This window comes from Mastigoproctus giganteus, chromosome 9 (assembly GCF_048544385.1).
Source record: "Mastigoproctus giganteus isolate SK-2022 chromosome 9, ASM4854438v1, whole genome shotgun sequence".
Taxonomy (NCBI): domain Eukaryota; kingdom Metazoa; phylum Arthropoda; class Arachnida; order Uropygi; family Thelyphonidae; genus Mastigoproctus; species Mastigoproctus giganteus.
This window is the reverse complement of record NC_143583.1, coordinates 57,466,089-57,486,214: the sequence shown is the minus strand read 5'-3', so window position 1 is coordinate 57,486,214 and position 20,126 is coordinate 57,466,089. Positions and strand designations below refer to the sequence as shown.

Here is a 20,126-nt window from a genome sequence, read left to right as displayed (position 1 = left end):
GTAATCAAGGGACACTGCTCATCGTGGACTAATGTTATTAGTGGAGTCCCTCAGGGTTCAGTATTGGGTCCATTATTGTTTTCTGTATTTATAAATGATATTGATGATGTTATATCAAGCTTAATGTCGAAGTTTGCAGACGATACGAAGGTTGGCAGGGTTGTCAAGGACACTACTGACACTATGCTACTGCAACAGGATCTGGAAAGGCTGAGCAGATGGGCTGAGAGGTGGCAAATGAAGTTTAACATTGACAAATGTAAAGTACTACATATGGGAAACAGTAACCCCAGAGCAAAGTATCAACTCTGTGGTACTACACTGACAGTGGTAGAGAATGAAAGGGACCTGGGGGTGGTTGTGCAGGCAGATATGAAGTTTTCTGAGCAGTGCAGACGGGCTGCAAGAGTAGCTCATGGTTTATTGTCGATGATATATAGGAATTTTTCTAGCAGGGATAAGGAGGTGATTATTCCCTTGTATAAGGCAATGGTCAGGCCACACCTAGAGTACTGTATACAGGTCTGGAGGCCTCATTTCAAGAAGGATGTAGAGATGCTGGAATGAGTACAGAGAAGGGTGACAAGATTGGTGAATGGAACAAAGGGATGCTCTTACGAAGAAAGGCTTAAGTTTTGCAAATTACAGTGTCTGGAGACTAGGCACAAGCGAGGTGATCTGATAGAGGTGTATAAAGCCTTGAATGGTTTGAGCATGCTCAATGCTGATGGGATTCTTCCTCTTGCTCAGAATAATCACCCGAGAGGGCATAAATTCAAATTGAGGAAAGACAGATAGACGTGAGGAAATTTGCCTTTAGCCAGCGGGTGGTTGGTTGGTGGAACAGACTTCCATCCCTTGTTGTGGAGGTTGATAGCCTGAATAAGTTTAAGGCTCAGCTGGACAGGTATTTCGAACGAACAGAGGGTTGAAGTGGAAGTGGTTATTTTTTATTTATTTATTTTTTTTTTGGCTGATGCTGCATAAGCTTGCTTTCTTGCATCAAATGCCTCTACTAATATACTTAATTTGTTGTTCTTATTCCAAAAACATTACTAGTAAGTAACAATATCAGGAAATAATTTTTTAAAGTACTCTACTTTTCATGTCCTTTTAATTTTCAATTTTAGTATTAGTAATGGCTGCATGGTGCAAGAAAGCCTGTGGCTTATGTTGCACCAGCCAAAAAAAAAAAAAAAAAAAAAAAAAAAACACTCAGAATAAAATAATGATAAAAAAAAAAATAAATAAAATAAAATAATAATTAATAAAAGAAAAGGAAATTAAACCCATCATCCTATGTGCTTCCCACATCTGGATAGTACCCGAAGGTACTATCCAGATGACCTTTGAATTTCCCCAAACTGTCAGCCTCTACCACCCATGTAGGCAACTTATTCCAGTAATTTATAATTCGCTGGCTAAAATAAAACTTCCTGCAGTCCAATCTAAACATTTCCCCCCCCCCGTAACTTGAATTTATGTCCCCTAGTTCTAGCATAATTTATAATCTTGAAAATTTCGTCCTCATTCATTTTACTGATGCCTCTCGGAGCCTTAAACACCTCAATCAAATCTCCTCTAAGATGTCTAGTTTCCGAACTCTGCAACCCACATATTCAAAGTCTTTCTTCATAAGGATGCTTTTTGCTGATCTCACCAGGCGAGTTACTCGTCTTTACACCCTTTCAAGAAGCTCAATGTCTTTCTTTAGGTGCAGTCTCCATACTTGAACACAGTACTCCAAGTGGAATACTGTGTTCATTTTTTCTGATAGCAAAGAATGAGTACTGACACCTATTTTTTTTTATAAAAAAAGCACTGCCTTTTCTGAACAAAAAAAAAAAAAAAAGAAAAAAATGCAACTGAATTTTGCTTAGTTAATCCCCCCTATGGAGATTACATCTGTGTTACTAATTTATTGTGGCATACTGTGGATACCCCCTAAACTCAGAGGATATCCCGGGACCTGCTGAGATTGTTCTGGGAGGGGGTGGGCAGTTAACCAGCCATGCTAAAAAACTGATATACAGCAAAAAAAAAAAAAAAAAAAAAAAAAGAAAAAAGAAAAAAAAAAAAAAGCATTTTAGAGAAACATTCTCTGGATGGCAAACTACAAATAACCACAAACCTAAATTACCCCCCCCCCCATCCCTCACTTAAACACTACACAGAATCCAAATGCTTACCAATTTTTTTTCCATCTTTGTTTTGATGTCTCTTGCAAGAGTATAAAATGCTTCTTTTACATTTATATTTGCTTTTGCACTTGTTTCCATGAATTTTATTCCATATTCTATTGCAAGCTAGAGAAGAAAACAAAGTTGTAGTTAAAAACTGGAGACTGGAGAAATAAATTTTCAATTTAATTTAGCTTAAAGTTTTTAGGAAACGGTCACGTGCTTAAAGTAAAGGCTACAGAAAGCATACAAAGTTAATTTAATTTTTTTTTGTTAAGAAGGCTAACTTTTTAAAAAATTTAAGTGAATATTATTATCAGGCTTCTGAATAGAAAAGAACACTTAAATCCATTGAACTTTAATTTCATATCAGCATCAAAGCAGATCCATGACATATGTGGGCATTTTCTTTATATAATTTGCCTAACAATGGAGATCTTTCTTAACTGAAATACTGTGTAACTTCTGAATACCTCTCCTTTCATTTGGAAGTATATACCGATTTTATACAAGAACTGCATGGCAATAAGCTCAATATGAAGAAAAGACTTAAAATTCTTCAGATTGTTACAAATCCTTACAAACAATGCATCTGGATTCTGGTCTTTCCACATATTAGAAATTTTATTCAAAAAAAGAAATAAGTAGAAGGGAAGACTGAAAATGAACATTCTATCTTGCTGGTTTTATTTAATATTAGTAATAAAATAAATTAAAAAACAATACCAATAAAGTAAAAATATGAGATGGCAATTTTTTTTTTTTGCCACACCAGTTCGACTCTTCTCATATTTCTGAAAGGAATAACACTCCTGAAGCAATGAAATATGGCACAGAAGTGATAACCATCAGCAAACACTTTTTCCATTCACAAGCCTTTCATGAGTATCAAAGCACGTTATCCATTGGATAATTCAGCATCTCAGGGACTGCTTTCTTTAAACTAATACTAAATGGTCATAAAAATAAATGTCCATTTATAATCTGGATGGGTGAGGTCAGAAGTGTTTACAACTTCACTGTAAATATTTTATTGCAGCTGATGTAACAGCTACCAACTGGCTGTGCACTTTTTGTGGTTGTGTATGATCTTAATTTCAGTGTGAAAATTTATGCCTGAGCAAATTACTCTTGAACCACAGCCAACCCTGAGTTTGCAGAACTAATTTTGTACACTAATACTTCATAATTTCTGATGTTATAAAATGATAAAATAATTACTGAAATTACATCATGAATTTGATAAATGGTTTTATAAATGATAAAAACTTAATCTTTTTTAAGTTAAATTATTATTTTAAAAATTAAATTTGTTAAGACATGAGGGACATTACCCAGACATTGCATAAAATATTTCTTATCATCTTTACTCTTGGCAGGGTTATGTTGCTTATGTAATTAAGCAGGCTGAACAGTTTTGTTCAAATATAATTTCACCAAATGGATGATGAACAGATACACAAAGCAGCCCAAAATATGCATACACATTTTCACCATAAATAATTTTACATGTTTATAGATTAACTTAAATTTATTTATTTTTTAATTGTTGATTAGTATATGATTCTGCAGAAGAAAAAAAAAAAGATGGGAAAAAGTTGTTTAAACAATAAAAAGCAATTTTAAAGTGGTAGTAAAAATCCAAGAATGAGTGTGAAATGCAAAGACAGTGGAGAGAGAATTTTCTATATAATAACATCATGCAGAACAACTTCAAGTCGTCATAATAAATATGAGATGTAAGGTGCTGTGCAAGATTTGGGCAAGCAAAAGATTCTACTATAATAATAATAATTAGTAGTAGTAACACATGACCAAAGGAAACAAGCTTATAAATCATTTACAAAAAAAAAAAAAACATACACACAAACATCTCCTGCTCATCCTTCCACTAATTTATCTAGTTCATCCTTAATTTCATTGAAACTACCCATGTCCAAAACAGATGTAAAACTGTTCCAAGAATCAACCAGCTGCTGGTTGAAGGCAAACCTAAACACATCTATCTGGCAACCACTCTTCTTTAATTTATGCCCTTCATGTGTAGTCTGAGCAACAGGAAGAATAGCAACAGCACTGAGCTTGCTCAGTACATAAGAAGCCTTAAACATCTCAATCAGATCACCTTGCATGTGCCTAGTCTCCAAATGTTGCAATTTGCAGAACTGAAGCCTTCTTGGTAAGACCACCTTTTCATTTCTTTTACCAACCTTGTTTCCCTTTTCTGTATCCGTTCCAGCAAATCAACATCGTTCCTAAAATGAGGCCTCCAGACATGTATGCAGTATTCAAGATGCAGCCTAACTATTGCCATGTACAATGGGATAATCCCTCCTTATCCTTGCTAGCAAAATTCCTGTATATCATTGACAAAACCCCACTGGCTGTGATGGCAGCCTATCTGCACTGCTCAGTAAATTTCATATCCGACTGAACAATTAGCCTCAGGTCTTTTTAATTTTGCACTAACCTGAGTGTAGTACTACACAGTTGGTATGTTAATCTGGGTTGGCTGCTACTAATAGGAATTGTCAATGAACTTCAACTGCCCATTAACCCACCTGCCTAATATTTTAGATCTTGTTGCAGTACCTTACCCTGATTATTAGCACTGACAACCTTAGAAAGCAGGCCTTGTGCATCGGGTTGCATATCATCCAAGTTTCTTGCGACAACCAACTAACTGGTTAATATAAATAAATGATATATACATAAGATAAAACAGAGATAAAATAAGATAAAAGTGTTAAGTGTCGCAAGAAACTTGGATGATTGACAACCTTTGTACCATCTGAAAATTTAGATATTAAGCCTGATACACCTTCATCAATATCATTGATAAATACAGAAAACAATTGGTGCAGCACTGAACCTTAGGGGAATTCCACTAATTTTAATTAGTCCATGAAGAGTAGTGTCCATTAATAACCATTCTGTCTTCTCACTTTGAACTATCCCATTATCCAGAGCACTAATTTGCCCCAAATTCCATACTTCCCCAATTTGCAGCCTTTCATGGGCAACAGTATCAAAAGCTTTCCTGCTGTGACTGCAGTATAATTGTATTCCTGTCTAAATGGTATCCAGCCAGTGACTCCATTATTTTCCCTAGAACAGAAGTTAAGCAAACAAGTCTGTAATTACTTGTGCTACCTTTTGATACACCTCCCTTGAGAATCGGGGATACATTCATACGGGTCTGGTCCAAAATCCCAACAGCCAATCAAGACAGCTGAAAATCCTGGCAGTATCTACTATATTGTAAAAATATATGAATATAATTCTATATATTTATTAGTTTTTAGTAAGTAAAAATTTACCTTATTAGATAAACTTGGTAGAAAGAATATAAATGAAAAATAAAAATTTTAACGAAAAATACCTCTCAATTTGAAGACCATGTTTTCTGTTACAGAAACAGTTTTAAAATACGATCAACAAATAAAAGAGGTATTGCTCAAAACATCAAAGGCAGATATTGTTGGGATATCAGAGACGTGGTGTCTCACAGATATAAGGGATGCAGAACTGCAATTTGGGGAGTACAACGTCTACAGAAAGGATAGACAGGATAGGAAGGGGGGAGGAGTTATGCTATTAGTTAAGAAACACATAAAAACCAAGGAAGTGAAGCCAGTCGACATCGCTGGACAGTGCAGTGTTGAGTCAGTTTGGTGTGACATAAGATTGGGAGATCAAAATTGAGAGTAGGAGTGTGCTATAGGCCTAATGACTCTGATGAGTATAATAAGGAACTGTACAGGGAAATAGAGTGGGCCAGTAAATCAGAGAGTCTTATAATGGGAGATTTTAATTTCCCAGATATTGACTGGAATTTGGGGGCTGGTTACTCACGCACTAGCAGGGCTTTTGTGGATTTATTGGATGATTGTTTTCTACATCAGCATGTTCAGGAGGCAACTAGAGGGAGTAATACTCTTGATTTGATTATCAGCAGTGATTCTTCATGCATTAAGAATCTGCAGATAAATGAACCACTAGGTGGCAGTGATCACAGTGTGCTGAAGTGGGATTTACTCAAAGAGGAAACTACCATTAGGGGTAAAGGGAAGGGTTATTGCTTCCGTAAAGGCGACTACGATGGACTGAGACAGTATTTAAATTCTATACAGTGGGACCAACTGATGATGTTACCAACAGCAAATTCAAAATGGGAAGCATTCCAAGAACTTACCTTGGAAGCTACTAGGCTTTACATACCAACTAAGAAATATTGTTCAAGGTTTAGGCCAAAATGGATGTCAGATGAACTAATCAGGCATATGGCAGAGAAGAAAAATGCATGGGATACTTACAAATTAACACATGACACAGAAGCCTATGATAGATACAAGTTGACATGCAACCAAGTTACAAAGGAGGTTAGGCAGGCGAAGGCAGATTACGAGAAATCCTTGGCAAGGGATGCAAAGAAAAACAGCAAAGAGTTCTTTACTTATGTAAACTCTAGAAGGAAGGGGATGAATCAGATTGGTCCACTTGATATTGATGGGTCAACTGTTGATGATCCTGCTCAGGTAGCTAACAAACTAAATGAATATTTTGCATCGACATTCACACATGAGGAGTTATTCAGCAAGGGGAATGCCAGAGGTGTATTCAACTCTAACAGTAATCTACAGAATCTTGAAATAACTGGGAGTAAAGTGGAGGAGAAACTGTTGAAGATAAACACAAGAAAGGCACCCGGGGTGGATGGGATCTATCCAGTTATATTAAAGGAGGCAGCAAAGGAAGTAAGCAAACCCTTAGCCATAATTATGAGAGCTTCCTTGGACTCAGGGGAGGTACCCATAGACTGGAAATGTGCAAATGTGACCCCAATTCACAAAGGAGGATCAAAGGCTGACACAAGTAATTATAGACCTGTGAGCTAAACTTCTGTTCCAGGAAAATTAATGGAGGCACTCGTTAAAGAAGCACTGCAGGATCATTTAGACAAGACTTCAGTTATAGCTCAGACACAGCATGGTTTTGTTAAGGGGAAGTCTTGCCTGACCAACTTGATTGGATACTATGATGCAGTCACAAAAGAAATGGATGCAGGGAATAACTTTGATATTATATACTTGGATCTTAGAAAGGCTTTTGATACTGTTGCACATGGAAGACTGCTACACAAATTGGAGCAGTGTGACATTGGAGGCAAATTGCTGCTATGGATAAAGGGGTGGTTGAGGGGGAGAAGACAGAGAGTGGTAATCAATGGACACTGCTCATCGTGGACTAATGTTATTAGTGGAGTCCCTCAGGGCTCAGTGTTGGGTCCATTATTGTTTTCTGTATTTATAAATGATATTGATGATGGTATATCAAGCTTAATGTCCAAGTTTGCAGACAATACAAAGGTTGGCAGGGTTGTCAAGGACACTACTGACACTATGCTGCTGCAACAGGATCTGGAAAGGTTGAGCAGATGGGCTGAGAGGTGGCAAATGAAGTTTAACATTGACAAATGTAAAGTACTACACATGGGAAACAGCAACCCCAGAGCAACGTATCAACTCTGTGGTACTACACTGACAGTGGTAGAGAATGAAAGGGACTTGGGGGTGGTTGTGCAGGCAGATATGAAGTTCTCTGAGCAGTGCAGACGGGCTGCAAGAGTAGCTCATGGAGTATTGTCAATGATATACAGGAATTTTTCCAGCAGGGATAAGGAGGTGATTATTCTATTGTATAAGGCAATGGTCAGGCCACACCTAGAGTACTGTATACAGGTCTGGAGGCCTCATTTCAAGAAGGATGTAGAGCTGCTGGAACGAGTACAGAGAAGGGCAACAAGATTAGTGAATGGAACAAAGGGGTGCTCTTACGAAGAAAGGCTTAAGTTTTGCAAATTACAGTGTCTGGAGACTAGGCACCAGCGAGGTGATCTGATAGAGGTGTATAAAGCCTTGAATGGTTTAAGCATGCTCAATGCTGATGGGATTCTTCCTCTAGCTCAGAAAAATTACCTGAGAGGGCATAAATTCAAATTGAGGAAAGACAGATGTAGGATAGACGTGCGTAAATTTGCCTTTAGCCAGCGGGTGGTTGGTTGGTGGAACAGACTTCCATCCCTTGTGGTGGAGATTGATAGCCTAAATAATTTTAAGGCTCAGCTGGACAGGTATTTTGAACGAACAGAGGGGTGAAGTGGAAGTGGGTTTTTTTTTGGCTGATGCTGCATAAGCTTGCTTTCTTGCATCAAATGCCTCTACTAATGCTAATGCTAAATAAAAAACGACTTAATTTTACTTTATCATATTGCATTTAATTGGTAATTTTTCAAGTTGAATTTTGGTATTTGTATAGTGCGTCTGAGCAATAATTATAGGTATAGCATTAAACTGGTAAAGATAAAAAACTTGAAATAAGAATACTTTCAGAATATGAAAATTTAGAATAATGTGTTTTGGCAGCTGCATCATAGATATTCATTAGCTGTACTTTCACAAATTTCTTTGACAAGTACATTAGGTGCTGGCAAGATATTTTGAAAGGGGTAACAGGTAAAAATATCCCATTTTCTTCTTATTATAATAATAATAATAAGAAGAAGAAAATGGGATTTCTTGTTTTTGCAGTGGGAGAGGAAAGAATTCTTCTATTTACAACAAAAGTAAATATTCAATGCCTATCATGTGCTCAATATTGGATTATGGATGGTACATTTAAAACCGTGGTCACAATTTTTTTTATTAATTATACACAATATATGTAACTGTTGGTTTGCCGAACTCCTGATATTCTCCTCCTTAGAGATCCTCATGCATGAATGCAAATGTAAAATATCTATTATTTGTCAGCAACCTGTGCAGGATCATCAACAGTTAAACCATCGACATCAAGCAGACCAATGTGATTCCATCCCTCCTTTCTACTGTTAATGTAACTAAAGTCTTTGCTTTTTTTTGACATTTTTTGCCAGAGATCTCTCATAATCTGCCGTAGCTTGCTTAACCTACTTTGCGATTTAATTACGAACTAGTTTATACACAACATAAGCTTCTGTATCACCTGTCAATTTATATGCAAAGGGACTGGGGGTTAAGTACCTGTGAGTTAATCTGATTGAGGTCTATAGGGCCTTGAACGGGTTGAGCATGCTGAATTCTGATGGGATTCTTCCGCTTGTCCAGATTACAAACCTGTTTGTTTGTTATTTGGTTTTTAGGAGCATTAGCAACTAAGGCCATATTTCTGGGGATATGCGGTGGTCATTCCCTGACCTTTCTGCATCCTCCGTATTTGGTGGTGATGGATGGACTCGAACCCCAGTCTAATCAAGAAGCGTGTGCTACACACTTCTGCTCCTTCCCACCTGGCTATGGAGGCGCCTTTACAAACCTGAGGGGGCATGAATTCAAATTGAGGAAAGACAGTTGTAGAACAGCTGTGCTGAAATCTGCCTTTAGCCAGTGGGTGGTTAATTGCTGGAACAAACTTCCATCTTTCGTTGTGGAAGTTAATAGCTTAAATAAATTCAAGGAGGAACTGGACAAACGTTTAGAGGTAATGGTTATGTGAAATTGTTTTTTTTTTTTTTTTTTTTGGCTGATGCTACATAAGCTCATATGCTTGCTTTCTTGCATCACATGCCTCTATTACTTCTACTACCTCAATCAAGAGTACATATATAAGATGGTTTCCACACTTGCTCATGAATGGAAGGCTCTTTGGAAAGACCAAAGGATTCATATTCACCAACCAAGAACTACAGGAAATACATCTTTAAGAACCCCAGAATAACAGATAACGTGTGGATGATGCCACCTGGGCCCACAAGCAATCCAGCACATCACCACAGGATGCAGGGTGATCACCCAGATGGATTACACTCACAGACACTACCAGGTGGCTAGGATAATAGATCAGAAGCTAGTGTAAAAATACCAGCCAATCAAAAAAAGTTTACCGTATTACAAATGTGAGCCTCAGGCCATAATAGATACCTCTACTCACAGATTATGCCGGGAATGTGCCATAATGACACACAAGATGATCATGCACAACAGACCAGGCATAACCCTCATCGACAAGAAGGAAATGGCTACCTACCTGATCAACAACAGCAGAGCCCAACACCAGAAACCTCCAATGAGGAAAATATTAGGAAGTCAAAGACACGTGGCATAAGGAACAAGTAATGATCATCCCAATCATCATGTTGACCACCAGCATGTGTCAAGGAGCCTCCACGTGAGAACCTAGTTGAAAACCGCAATCCTGAACACCTGTAGGATGGTAAGAGAGCTTCTCGACCAACAGTAACAATAATATTAGTAATCAGACACAACCAATCAACCCCATGCACTTAGTACTAGTACCTGCCTTGGGGTGGAAAAAATCCCATAAAGGAGAAGGTTTTTTAAATAATAACTAGGGGCTCTACCCTTGCCAATCTCAGCAGATGTATGACGGAGTAAGTTGAACCTTTTCTACGTAAAAGACACACCTGTCGAAATGCACTGATCGATATTTAATCAGGAAATGACCTATGTAATTATTTACCTGTGCATTTGTAGTGATGTCATTGCCTCCCCTCCCACTTGTATCAAGTGACCCACATCCCTCTTCTCTCATTGGCTATCCCACTAAGTAGCATTCTCAAAGTCGAATAAATATCTGTGTAGGTCACTTTAGGAAAAGGCCTTTTGCTTTGGGTTCCATGATGCATGAGGAATATTGTTGCATCCGAAAGAGCAGAACTAAAATGTTTAACTAAAATATTTACAAACTATACAAATATTTACAAAATACTAAACTATTTACAAATCGGGTCCCTTCATCAGCTAATATTACAATGGAACATCAAATGATGCCATAACGTTCACCAACCTCGTGCATGAGGTTGGTGAATGTTATGGAATCATTTGATGTTATTATTTGTATAATAATAACGTTATAATGCACTGATTGAAATCTAATCAGGAAATGACCTATGTAATTATTTACCTGGGCATTTGTAATGACGTAATTGCACCACCCATTTCTCCGATTGGCTCAAATAAATATCACTAGGAGGAAAAATTTTTTAATGTATAGAGAGATAATAAATGAAAACATTCAACATGTGAGTATACTATGAAGTTAGAGACAAACAATGTATAGAACAAAACTACACGCCAAGTGGTTAGAACGCCAACTGTTCAAGTCACCAAACAGTGAATAGCATGACGGAGGTGGACCATCATTAAGAAGAACCTGACAGCTCCTGCAATCTTGGTAAAAATCAAGTAGGATGTGAGTGATCAACTACAAAGAACAACAAATATGGACACACTGGAACCAGAATGTCTGGAAGAGGAACAGCAAGTACAAGAACTACAACCTGGAGCAGCTGAAGTGGAAACAGACAAGATTGCAATATCCAGAGACAAGATTGTGATATCTAGAACAGTGCAAGAAAGCCCTCGCAGAATTTGAGGGAATGGACCTCACAAAGATCCACACCATACCAAAGCAGAGACGCAACAGAATCCTGAAGAAAGTAACAGACCACCTCAATAGGTGAATAATACTAATTATCTAAATAACAAAGCAACATTAGACATCTGCACAGGCCATTTATTGTATCCTGGTGGCTGCTACTGTAGCAGCCACCAGGATGAACAGAAGGGAAATCAGAGACCAACGTAACACAAAATGCAAAGACAAGGAATCGCCAGTCTGGGAAAGAAGGCTATAGCAGAAGATAGAAGAGATAAGATAGGTCAACTGAACCAGGATCAATGGGGTAACAGAAATTAGACAATCAGAAATGCGAGGCCATCCTCACTTTTCTAGCATGGACATTCACAGCAAACACAAGACCTATAATCAGAGACATGAAGAATACCTTGGCACCCTCAAGCAGAAACTCCTGGAACTCAGCAGGAGACTTCACCATTACAGGGAGAGTACCCAGAGAAAAACAAACAACAGGATATTTGATGAAATTTGAGGATATTCTACAGGAAAATCGGACAGGAGGAGAAGGAAAAAAATGGATCCCCCAAACCAAAAGGAACTGGAGGAGTTCTGGGGAACCTGTGGAGCACCAAAGTTAGCCATAACTAGATCTAGAAAGGAAAAAAAACCAAAAACATACAAGAGATGCAGAATAGATTTGGGAAGAAATAGTACAACAGTCGATCAGGAAGTCCCACAACTGGCAAATCCATTTATGCAGTCCCTGTACTAACCTTCTTCAATTTCTGAAATTATTTTTTGTTGTATTGCACTCCTGTATAATTTTGAAATCCTTAATTATTCCTTGTTCCAAAGGTTGCACTATGGATGTTGTATTTCTCTGAAAGAAATACAAGTTTTATGTCGTTTAGCTGCACATATGAATGAGCTGTACAGTTATCTAAGGCAGTGCTCCCCAAACTTTTTTGGTCGCACACCCTCATTTACTTAAAATGACTGGCATGCACCCCAGAAAAAAAAAAAAAAAAAATTAAATGTATAAGTTTGATATATTTTTTTAAAATTTATAAATCATTTACATGAAAGGCATTATAGCTAAATTCACATATAATTTTAAAAGATCACAAATAAAAAAATACAAAACAAAATTAAATTGAAGTTCAAGTACAAAATAATAAGAAATCATTAACATAACAAGTGTATCTTGCAGCTCCCTAGGGATGTACACATCCCACTTTAGAGACCACTGATCTAAGGCAATCACAATGTTTTTTACTGACTTGCAATAATTCTTTGTCCCATTCCTTCAGAAAGTCAATGAAAATTTGAGACATCATCCATGCATTTCTCTTATATTCAACTGGTAAGTTTTTGTCCCTCTGAAGACACATGGATGCTTACTTTTCCCAATTATAAAAAGCTTTTTTTTTTCTTTTCTTTTTTTATTGTGTCTGTCATATTACATGTAAGAGGTACAATCACCTCTCTCTTGCTGCTTTTCCAGCTGTTGAATATTCATTTCTAACATCCATAACTACTGATACAAGAAATTCAGCTGCACACACATGCACATAACAGAGTGTTCCACCCAGATAATAACACACCCTGACACAATCACAGAGTCTCTGACTCAAGGAATCCCCTACCTGAAGGCTAAGGACAAAGACACCACAAACTTGTCAAAGTATAGACAAACCACCTATTTTCCAAAAATGTACAAGATCCTGACCAGCTGCACAACTAAGATATCAGACCATTTGGAGAGCATGGCTGAGCAGCAGAAAGGATGTAAGCAGATGAGTAAAGGATGCAAGGAGCAATTAACCACTGATGTGGCAGTTACGGAGCAAGCTTACAAGGAGCACTGCAACCTGTACACAGCCCACATAGACACCATTGCAAAATGGAGGACCACCATCAAGGTCAAGAGCATCACGACCAGACCAATCCCCATCAGAAGAGGAATCTTCCAGAGAGATGCACCGAGCCTACTATGATGACCTCCAGATGTTTCTGTCTATCAATCAACCCTCTGTCCATCATTATCAATAACAGCAAGTACAGATTTTTTTTTTTTTATGGAAATCCCAAACACGAAAGGTATCAAAACCTATAGTACTTAGTGCCGTGCATAGGTTGAAGGAGAAGTATGGGGGAGGGGGGGTGCTGGAAACTTTGCTCTAGAGACTAAACATGGGTTTCACCACTTCAATCTTCCAATAAGCAAAGTGGTTGTATTTCACCAGTTCATGAAAGTCAAGATATACCCTAAAAGATGAAAGGAAGAACCCATGCACCCTCTCTCTCACCTGATATACATGGACAACATCAAACTCTATACTACAACCCAGAATCATCTTCAACAGCTATGCCAGATCATCGAAGAGTTTAGCACTGACATCAGGATGTAATATGGCCTAAACAAATTTCAAAACCTATGGATAGTATTAGGGGGAATGCATTCAGCCTAAACTACCAGCTGAAGATCAGTGTAGAGATTGAAGCCATGACAGAGGGAAAGACCTATAAATACCTGGGGATAATGCAGGCTCAACAGCTAGAATACAAGGAGATCAAAGAAAACACAAGGACATCGCTTCACTGAGATATACCATCAGACTGAGAAGTCTGCTAAAATTAAAGCTGAATGGCAGGACTGGACTGCATAGGCATAAACACCTATGCAGCCCCAGTACTAACTATATTCCTTTGGGATCACAGATTGGACCAACTGAGCTGGAGGAGATTATGAGATTGACCAAGAGTCACCAACATCACCCGAAGTAGCAATCAAGAGAGACTGGCCATAACCTGGAAAGAAAGAGGGAGGTGTTTGACAGACCTCACTGAACAACAGAAGAATCTGAGGGATTACTTCCAGGAAAACATAGCACCAATCTACCAGGCCATAAGAAGACAAAAATGGCACACACCACTCACCCTCAATAAGGAGACACCATTCTCAGAAACAGAAGAAACAAAGACAGAAAGATGGGCAAAGAAGGCACCCCATAGCAGACACTCTGATGACCTCCATGAAGGCTACATAGATAAATTGGCTGTGAATGAATGGCTCACAAGCAGGATGTTCTTTTCCAAGACCAAAGGATTCATGCTCGCCACCCAACACCAGGAAGTATATTGCCAAGGACTGTGCAGTGACGGATAACACATGTCGACAATACCACCTGGATTCAGGAACAATCCAACACTTTACTGCTGAATGCAGGGTGATCACCCAGGAGTGTGCTCAGAGACATGACCAAGTCGCCAGGATAATAGATCAGAAGCTAGTGCAAAAATACCAGTTGATCAAAGAAAGTGTATTACATTAAAAGTATTAACCTGTACTAGAGATCCCTACTCCCAAACTATACTGGAACTGTGCCATAACAATGGACAAGCCGATCCAGTGCAACAGATGAGACGTAACCCTCATCCACAAGGATATATAGCCACCTATCTGATCGAAATGATGCTGCCCAGCACCAGATGAGGAACAAAAAGATCAGGAAATCCAAAGAATGTGGCACATGGAACAAATAATGACATTACGATCACCATATCATCCACTAGCATGGTGCTAAAGAGACTCCATAAAAACCTAGCAGCAAAAGGATCTCACAGGGAACTCTTACAAGGAACTCCAGAAAACCAAACATCTGTAGGATAGTTAGAGTTACAGATATAACAACCACCCCACGCACCTGGTACCAGTACCTGTTGCGGGATGGGAAAATAAACCTATTAGAAGAAGCAAGAATAATAATTATAAAATGCACACAGCAAAACCACATTTCCATATCTTCTTTCTTTTAACTTTATAAGAATTAAAGATGTACCAATACTTAATTGGGGCTTAATTGAGTGACCCATTCCAAATCCATAGTTCACTTCCTGATTTATTTATTTACTTCCAATCAGCTCTTATTTCATAAAGCACATTTCTTTTATGCAAGTCAGCCACTTGATTCAATGCAATGATTTTAGGATCTCAGACCAAACTGACAGTCAAGCAAACAATGGTAAAATAACTATCTGCTGAAAGTGAGCAATCTAATCAAGGATAATTCTCTTAATAACTAATGGGCACAAAGAGATACCTTATTTCTTTCTTTTCTTGTACTAATTATTAAATAAAATATATTTTTTAAAATCTGATAAGCTAAGTTTGGTAATGAGGTTTCAGATGTACAGTACAGTGAGTACTGCTTATTGTGATCACATTTGGTTTACAAAAATTAATAACATTATGCAGATGGATTAAACAGAGGGATTTTTTTTTTTTGATAAAATATAAAAAGGTGTTCATCTTACCAATCTATTTATCATCCAGTACAGTATATATAGTACGCTACATAAATAACTACAATATAAACACATATCAACTAATTAATGTCAAAATTAGAAAAAATAAATAAATAGATTAAAAAAAAAAAAAAAAAAGAAGCAATGAATACAGGCAGTTCTCGCTTTACGAGTTCTCGGGTTTACAAGTTTTTTTCCCCCCAAGTATCAAGTACAGTCATTCCTCGTATAGAACGACAGTTGTGTTCCTAGAAACCCTCATGCAATATAAATAACAGGCCCTATGGGAAAAATAGGGTTAGGTGCCGACCACCCAAGATTGAAGGCACATTTAACCAAAACATTACCAAACACAATAAATAATCGTAACAAATACGTTAAGTATTTTATTACAACTATTATGTAATAAAATATTGCTAATTCTTTTGCTTCTATCGTAAGCAAACTTGTTTTTTGTTTGATTTTCTATCCAAATAGATGACAGCCATTCCATCTCTTCCAATTCTTTGTGTCTTGATCTAATGGATTTTAATTACACTTTTTGAGTTGTTCCCGCTATGAAAGTTTTTATTTTCTCTGCATTCTTTCTAATTCTTGGTGTTGCCTCATTTAGGCCTGTAGTACGTGCAATATCACATGGTCTTTCATTTTGCTCAAAGTGCTTCACAATTTCATATTTTTTTTTCTCTATGGACAGAGGCGGACTGGCCATAAGCCTTACCAGGGAAACCCCAGTGGGCTGGAGGCCGGTGTGATTTTGGCCATAAACCATAGTATGAGGCCACTACAAATTTTCCTGGGTAAGAATTTTGACCCAGTCTGCCTCTGTTTATCAATATTGCTTTTCTTTTTCTCTCTGAATCTGTAGTGTCTTCACCAGGACACTTCCTTTTCACACCTTTTAAGTATATTGCTCTTTTTTAGGGAATAAAACACGATTACAAAATGAGGAGGCCCACTTGATACACATAAACAAAACTGCACACATGTAGCCACTGAATAAATAACACCGTAAAGGCAGAGATACACTATTAACACCTTACATTTTACTAAAGCACATTTCTGGGGGGTTACTACCATTAAAAAATAAAAACAATTTCCAGTTGCGTTTCTGATAGTGGAATCTGTTATAAACTGTAGTAAATTCGATCTGATTGCATTTGCGATAATACCAATAGCTGGAATTGTGTGGGTTTTTATGTTATTATGGTGAAATATGTTTTCTCCTTCACTGATATAAAAAAAACATAAATACATTTTCAGAATCTTCTCTTCATTCTCTTCATGTTGCCGTTCAGTTGGGTGATTTCGCTTTCGACTGCCATTTCTTATAAACACAAAGGCGAATCATGCATAAGTGAATTCGGTTCGTGTTATATATGATATCGTTCCCCTATTTATAAATTCTGTATGATCGAATTCGTGTAGTGTAAACACACATTATACAAGGACTGACTGTATCAACAAAATCAAAAATATGAACATTAATTGCAAAAAATAAATTCATAAATAACACATTTCAAACCACATGCGTAGCTATACAATACAGTGTACCCTGCTTTACGATATTAATCCGTTCCAGAGACACCATCGTATCGTTAAAACATCGTAATGTGAACCCAAATAATACATTGTTTTTTGGCAATTTGTTTCAAGATCTCGGAAGTTGAAATTTTCGATGTATAACTACGCCATTTATCTTTCTAAAATGTCATTTTTAAGGTCACGAGTGTGACCTTAAAGCCATATAAAAGGTCATGAGCGTGGTTTGTAAACTGTATTAGTTACCAATTCAAATCATTAAAATGCACTACACTTTCATTGTTTTCATATGTTACAGAACTTTAATTTTCAGGACATACGAAGGAAGGTTGTTCCAGAAAATGGCAGTTGAATGAATAAATGTACAAGATGAAAAGTTGGTTCTGTGAGTTTGAAGTTGGACAGTAAATGGATGTTGGCTGGTGGCGGCACGTGTTCGGACTGTTTTGAAAGAGAGAGCGGGAATTATAGAAGCCAATTCAGAAGAACAGTGCACGTGGAAGTATCTGTAGAAAAGGCATGCAGCAGAAATAGTATGTCTATGAGAAAGCAAGTGGAGGGACTCTGTTAGAGATGAATCATTAATTAACCTAACTGCCCTCTTCTGAATGGAATCTAGAAGCCTGAGAGAGGTTTTGGGGGCACTGCTCCAGATGTGGGAACAATATTCCATGGTAGGGTGGATTTGCAATTTGTAAAAATTGCAAATCCACTGATTTGTACAGAGTGAACTCTGTACAAATTGCAGCTGAACAGCTGTTTGGAAGAAAAGTAACACCAAGAGCGAAAGAGAAAACAAAGTTTTTTAGATGCAGAGGAAGCAATATTTGTAATGTGCTTGTGCCAAGAGAGATTAGAAGGCAGGGTAATCTCCAAAAGAGATATCATTTTGCCTAGAAATTGGAGTGTCACCAAAGATAAGCATAGGAGTAGAAGAATCCTTTTTTGTGAGATATAAGACAAGACTGAGTTTTAGAAGAACTGAAATCAACTAAGTTGTCTTTGCCCCACTGGAGAATTACCTGGAGATTGGCATTTAAGGAATTGGTAGCGGATATTCGAGAAGTTGAAGCTGATTGAGCAGGGCAAGGTTTCTCAAAAGGAAAGTGGAATGCAATGTGCTGTTGGTATTAGTAATGGCTGCATGGTGTGCAAAAACACCTATGGCTTATGCTGCACCAGCCAAAAAAAAAAAAAAAAAAAATCTGAACAAAACAATGATTAAAAAAAAATAAATAAAAAAAAAAAAAATTAATAAAAAAAAAAAGGAAATTAAACCTATCATCCTATGTGCTTCCCTTACCCGAAAGTACTATCCAGATGACCTTTGAATTTCCCCAAACTGTCGGCCTCTACCACCCATGAAGGCAATTTATTCCAGTAATTTATAACTCGCTGGTTAAAATAAAACTAAATAAAATAAAACTAATTAAAATAAAATAAACAAGAATATTTGCTGATGCTATCAAGGCAGTGTTAGGTGGGTCGGAAAACTGCTAGCTTGGGGGGGAGACAAAGACTAATGGATTAACAGTAGCCACTGGCAGAGGTGAAAGAGATTCTTGCACTGCTTCTATTGGAATGAGCAGAAGCCTGAAAAACAAGAGGCAGGATATTTCAGAGACTGCTGGAAGTCATTGCGGTACAAGTAAACACATGGGTTGTGTTAGGGTAGCTAAAAACAGAAACAGGTGCATGTATACTTGCGTGTACACCAATGCTAGGAGTTTAGTAAATAAATTTGATGAATTTGAGGTATTGCTCAAAACATCAAAGGCAGATAGTGTTGGGATATCAGAGACGTGGTGTCACACAGATATAAGGAATGCAGAACTGGAATTTGGGCAGTACAAAGTGTATAGAAAGAATAGACAGGACAGGAGGGGAGGAGGGGTTATACTATTAGTTAAAAAACACATAAAATCCAAGGAAGTGAAGCCAGTCGACATTGAAGGACAGGGCAGTGTCGAGTCAGTTTGGTGTGACATAAGCATAGGTAAATCAAAATTGAGAGTAGGAGTGTGCTATAGGCCTAATGACTCTGTTGAGTATAATAAGATACTGTACAGGGAAATAGAATGGGCCAGTAAATCAGAGAGTCTTATAATGGGGGATTTTAATTTCCCAGATATTGACTGGAATTTGTGGGTTGGTCACTCACACACTAGCAAGGCTTTTGTGGATTTATTGGATGATTGTTTTCTACACCAGCATGTTCGGGAGGCAACTAGAGGGAGTAATACTCTTGATCTGATTATCAGTAGTGATTCTTCATGCATTAGGAATCTGCAGATAAAGGAACCACTGGGTGGCAGTGATCACAGTGTGCTGAAGTGGGATTTACTCAAGGAGGTAACTACCATCAGAGGTAAAGGGAAGGGTTTTTGCTTTCGTAAAGGCGACTATGATGGTCTGAGACAGTATTTAAATTCTATACAGTGGGACCAACTGATGATGTTACTAACAGCAAATTCAAAATGGGAAGCATTCAAGGAATTAATCTTGGAAGCTACCAGGCTTTACATACCAACCAAGAAACATTGTTCAAGGTTCAGGCCTAAATGGTTGTCAGATGAACTAATGAGACATATGGCAGAGAAGAAAAATGCATGGGATACATACAAATTAATGGGTGACATGGAAGCCTATGATAGATATACGTTGGTCTGTAACCAAGTC

At 37.6% G+C, this 20,126-nt stretch overlaps 1 protein-coding gene across 1 annotated transcript in view; it reads right to left on the bottom strand.

Moving 5' to 3' along the window:
* LOC150080264 (ras-related protein Rab-8A-like) overlaps positions 1 to 20,126 on the bottom strand; it is a 229,718-nt gene that overhangs the window by 4,933 nt on the left and 204,659 nt on the right. Inside the window, exon 6 of the mRNA XM_090381771.1 lies at positions 2,190 to 2,306. Coding sequence (XP_090237897.1) covers positions 2,190 to 2,306 — 117 coding nt within the window. The remainder of the gene's footprint in view (positions 1 to 2,189; positions 2,307 to 20,126) is intronic.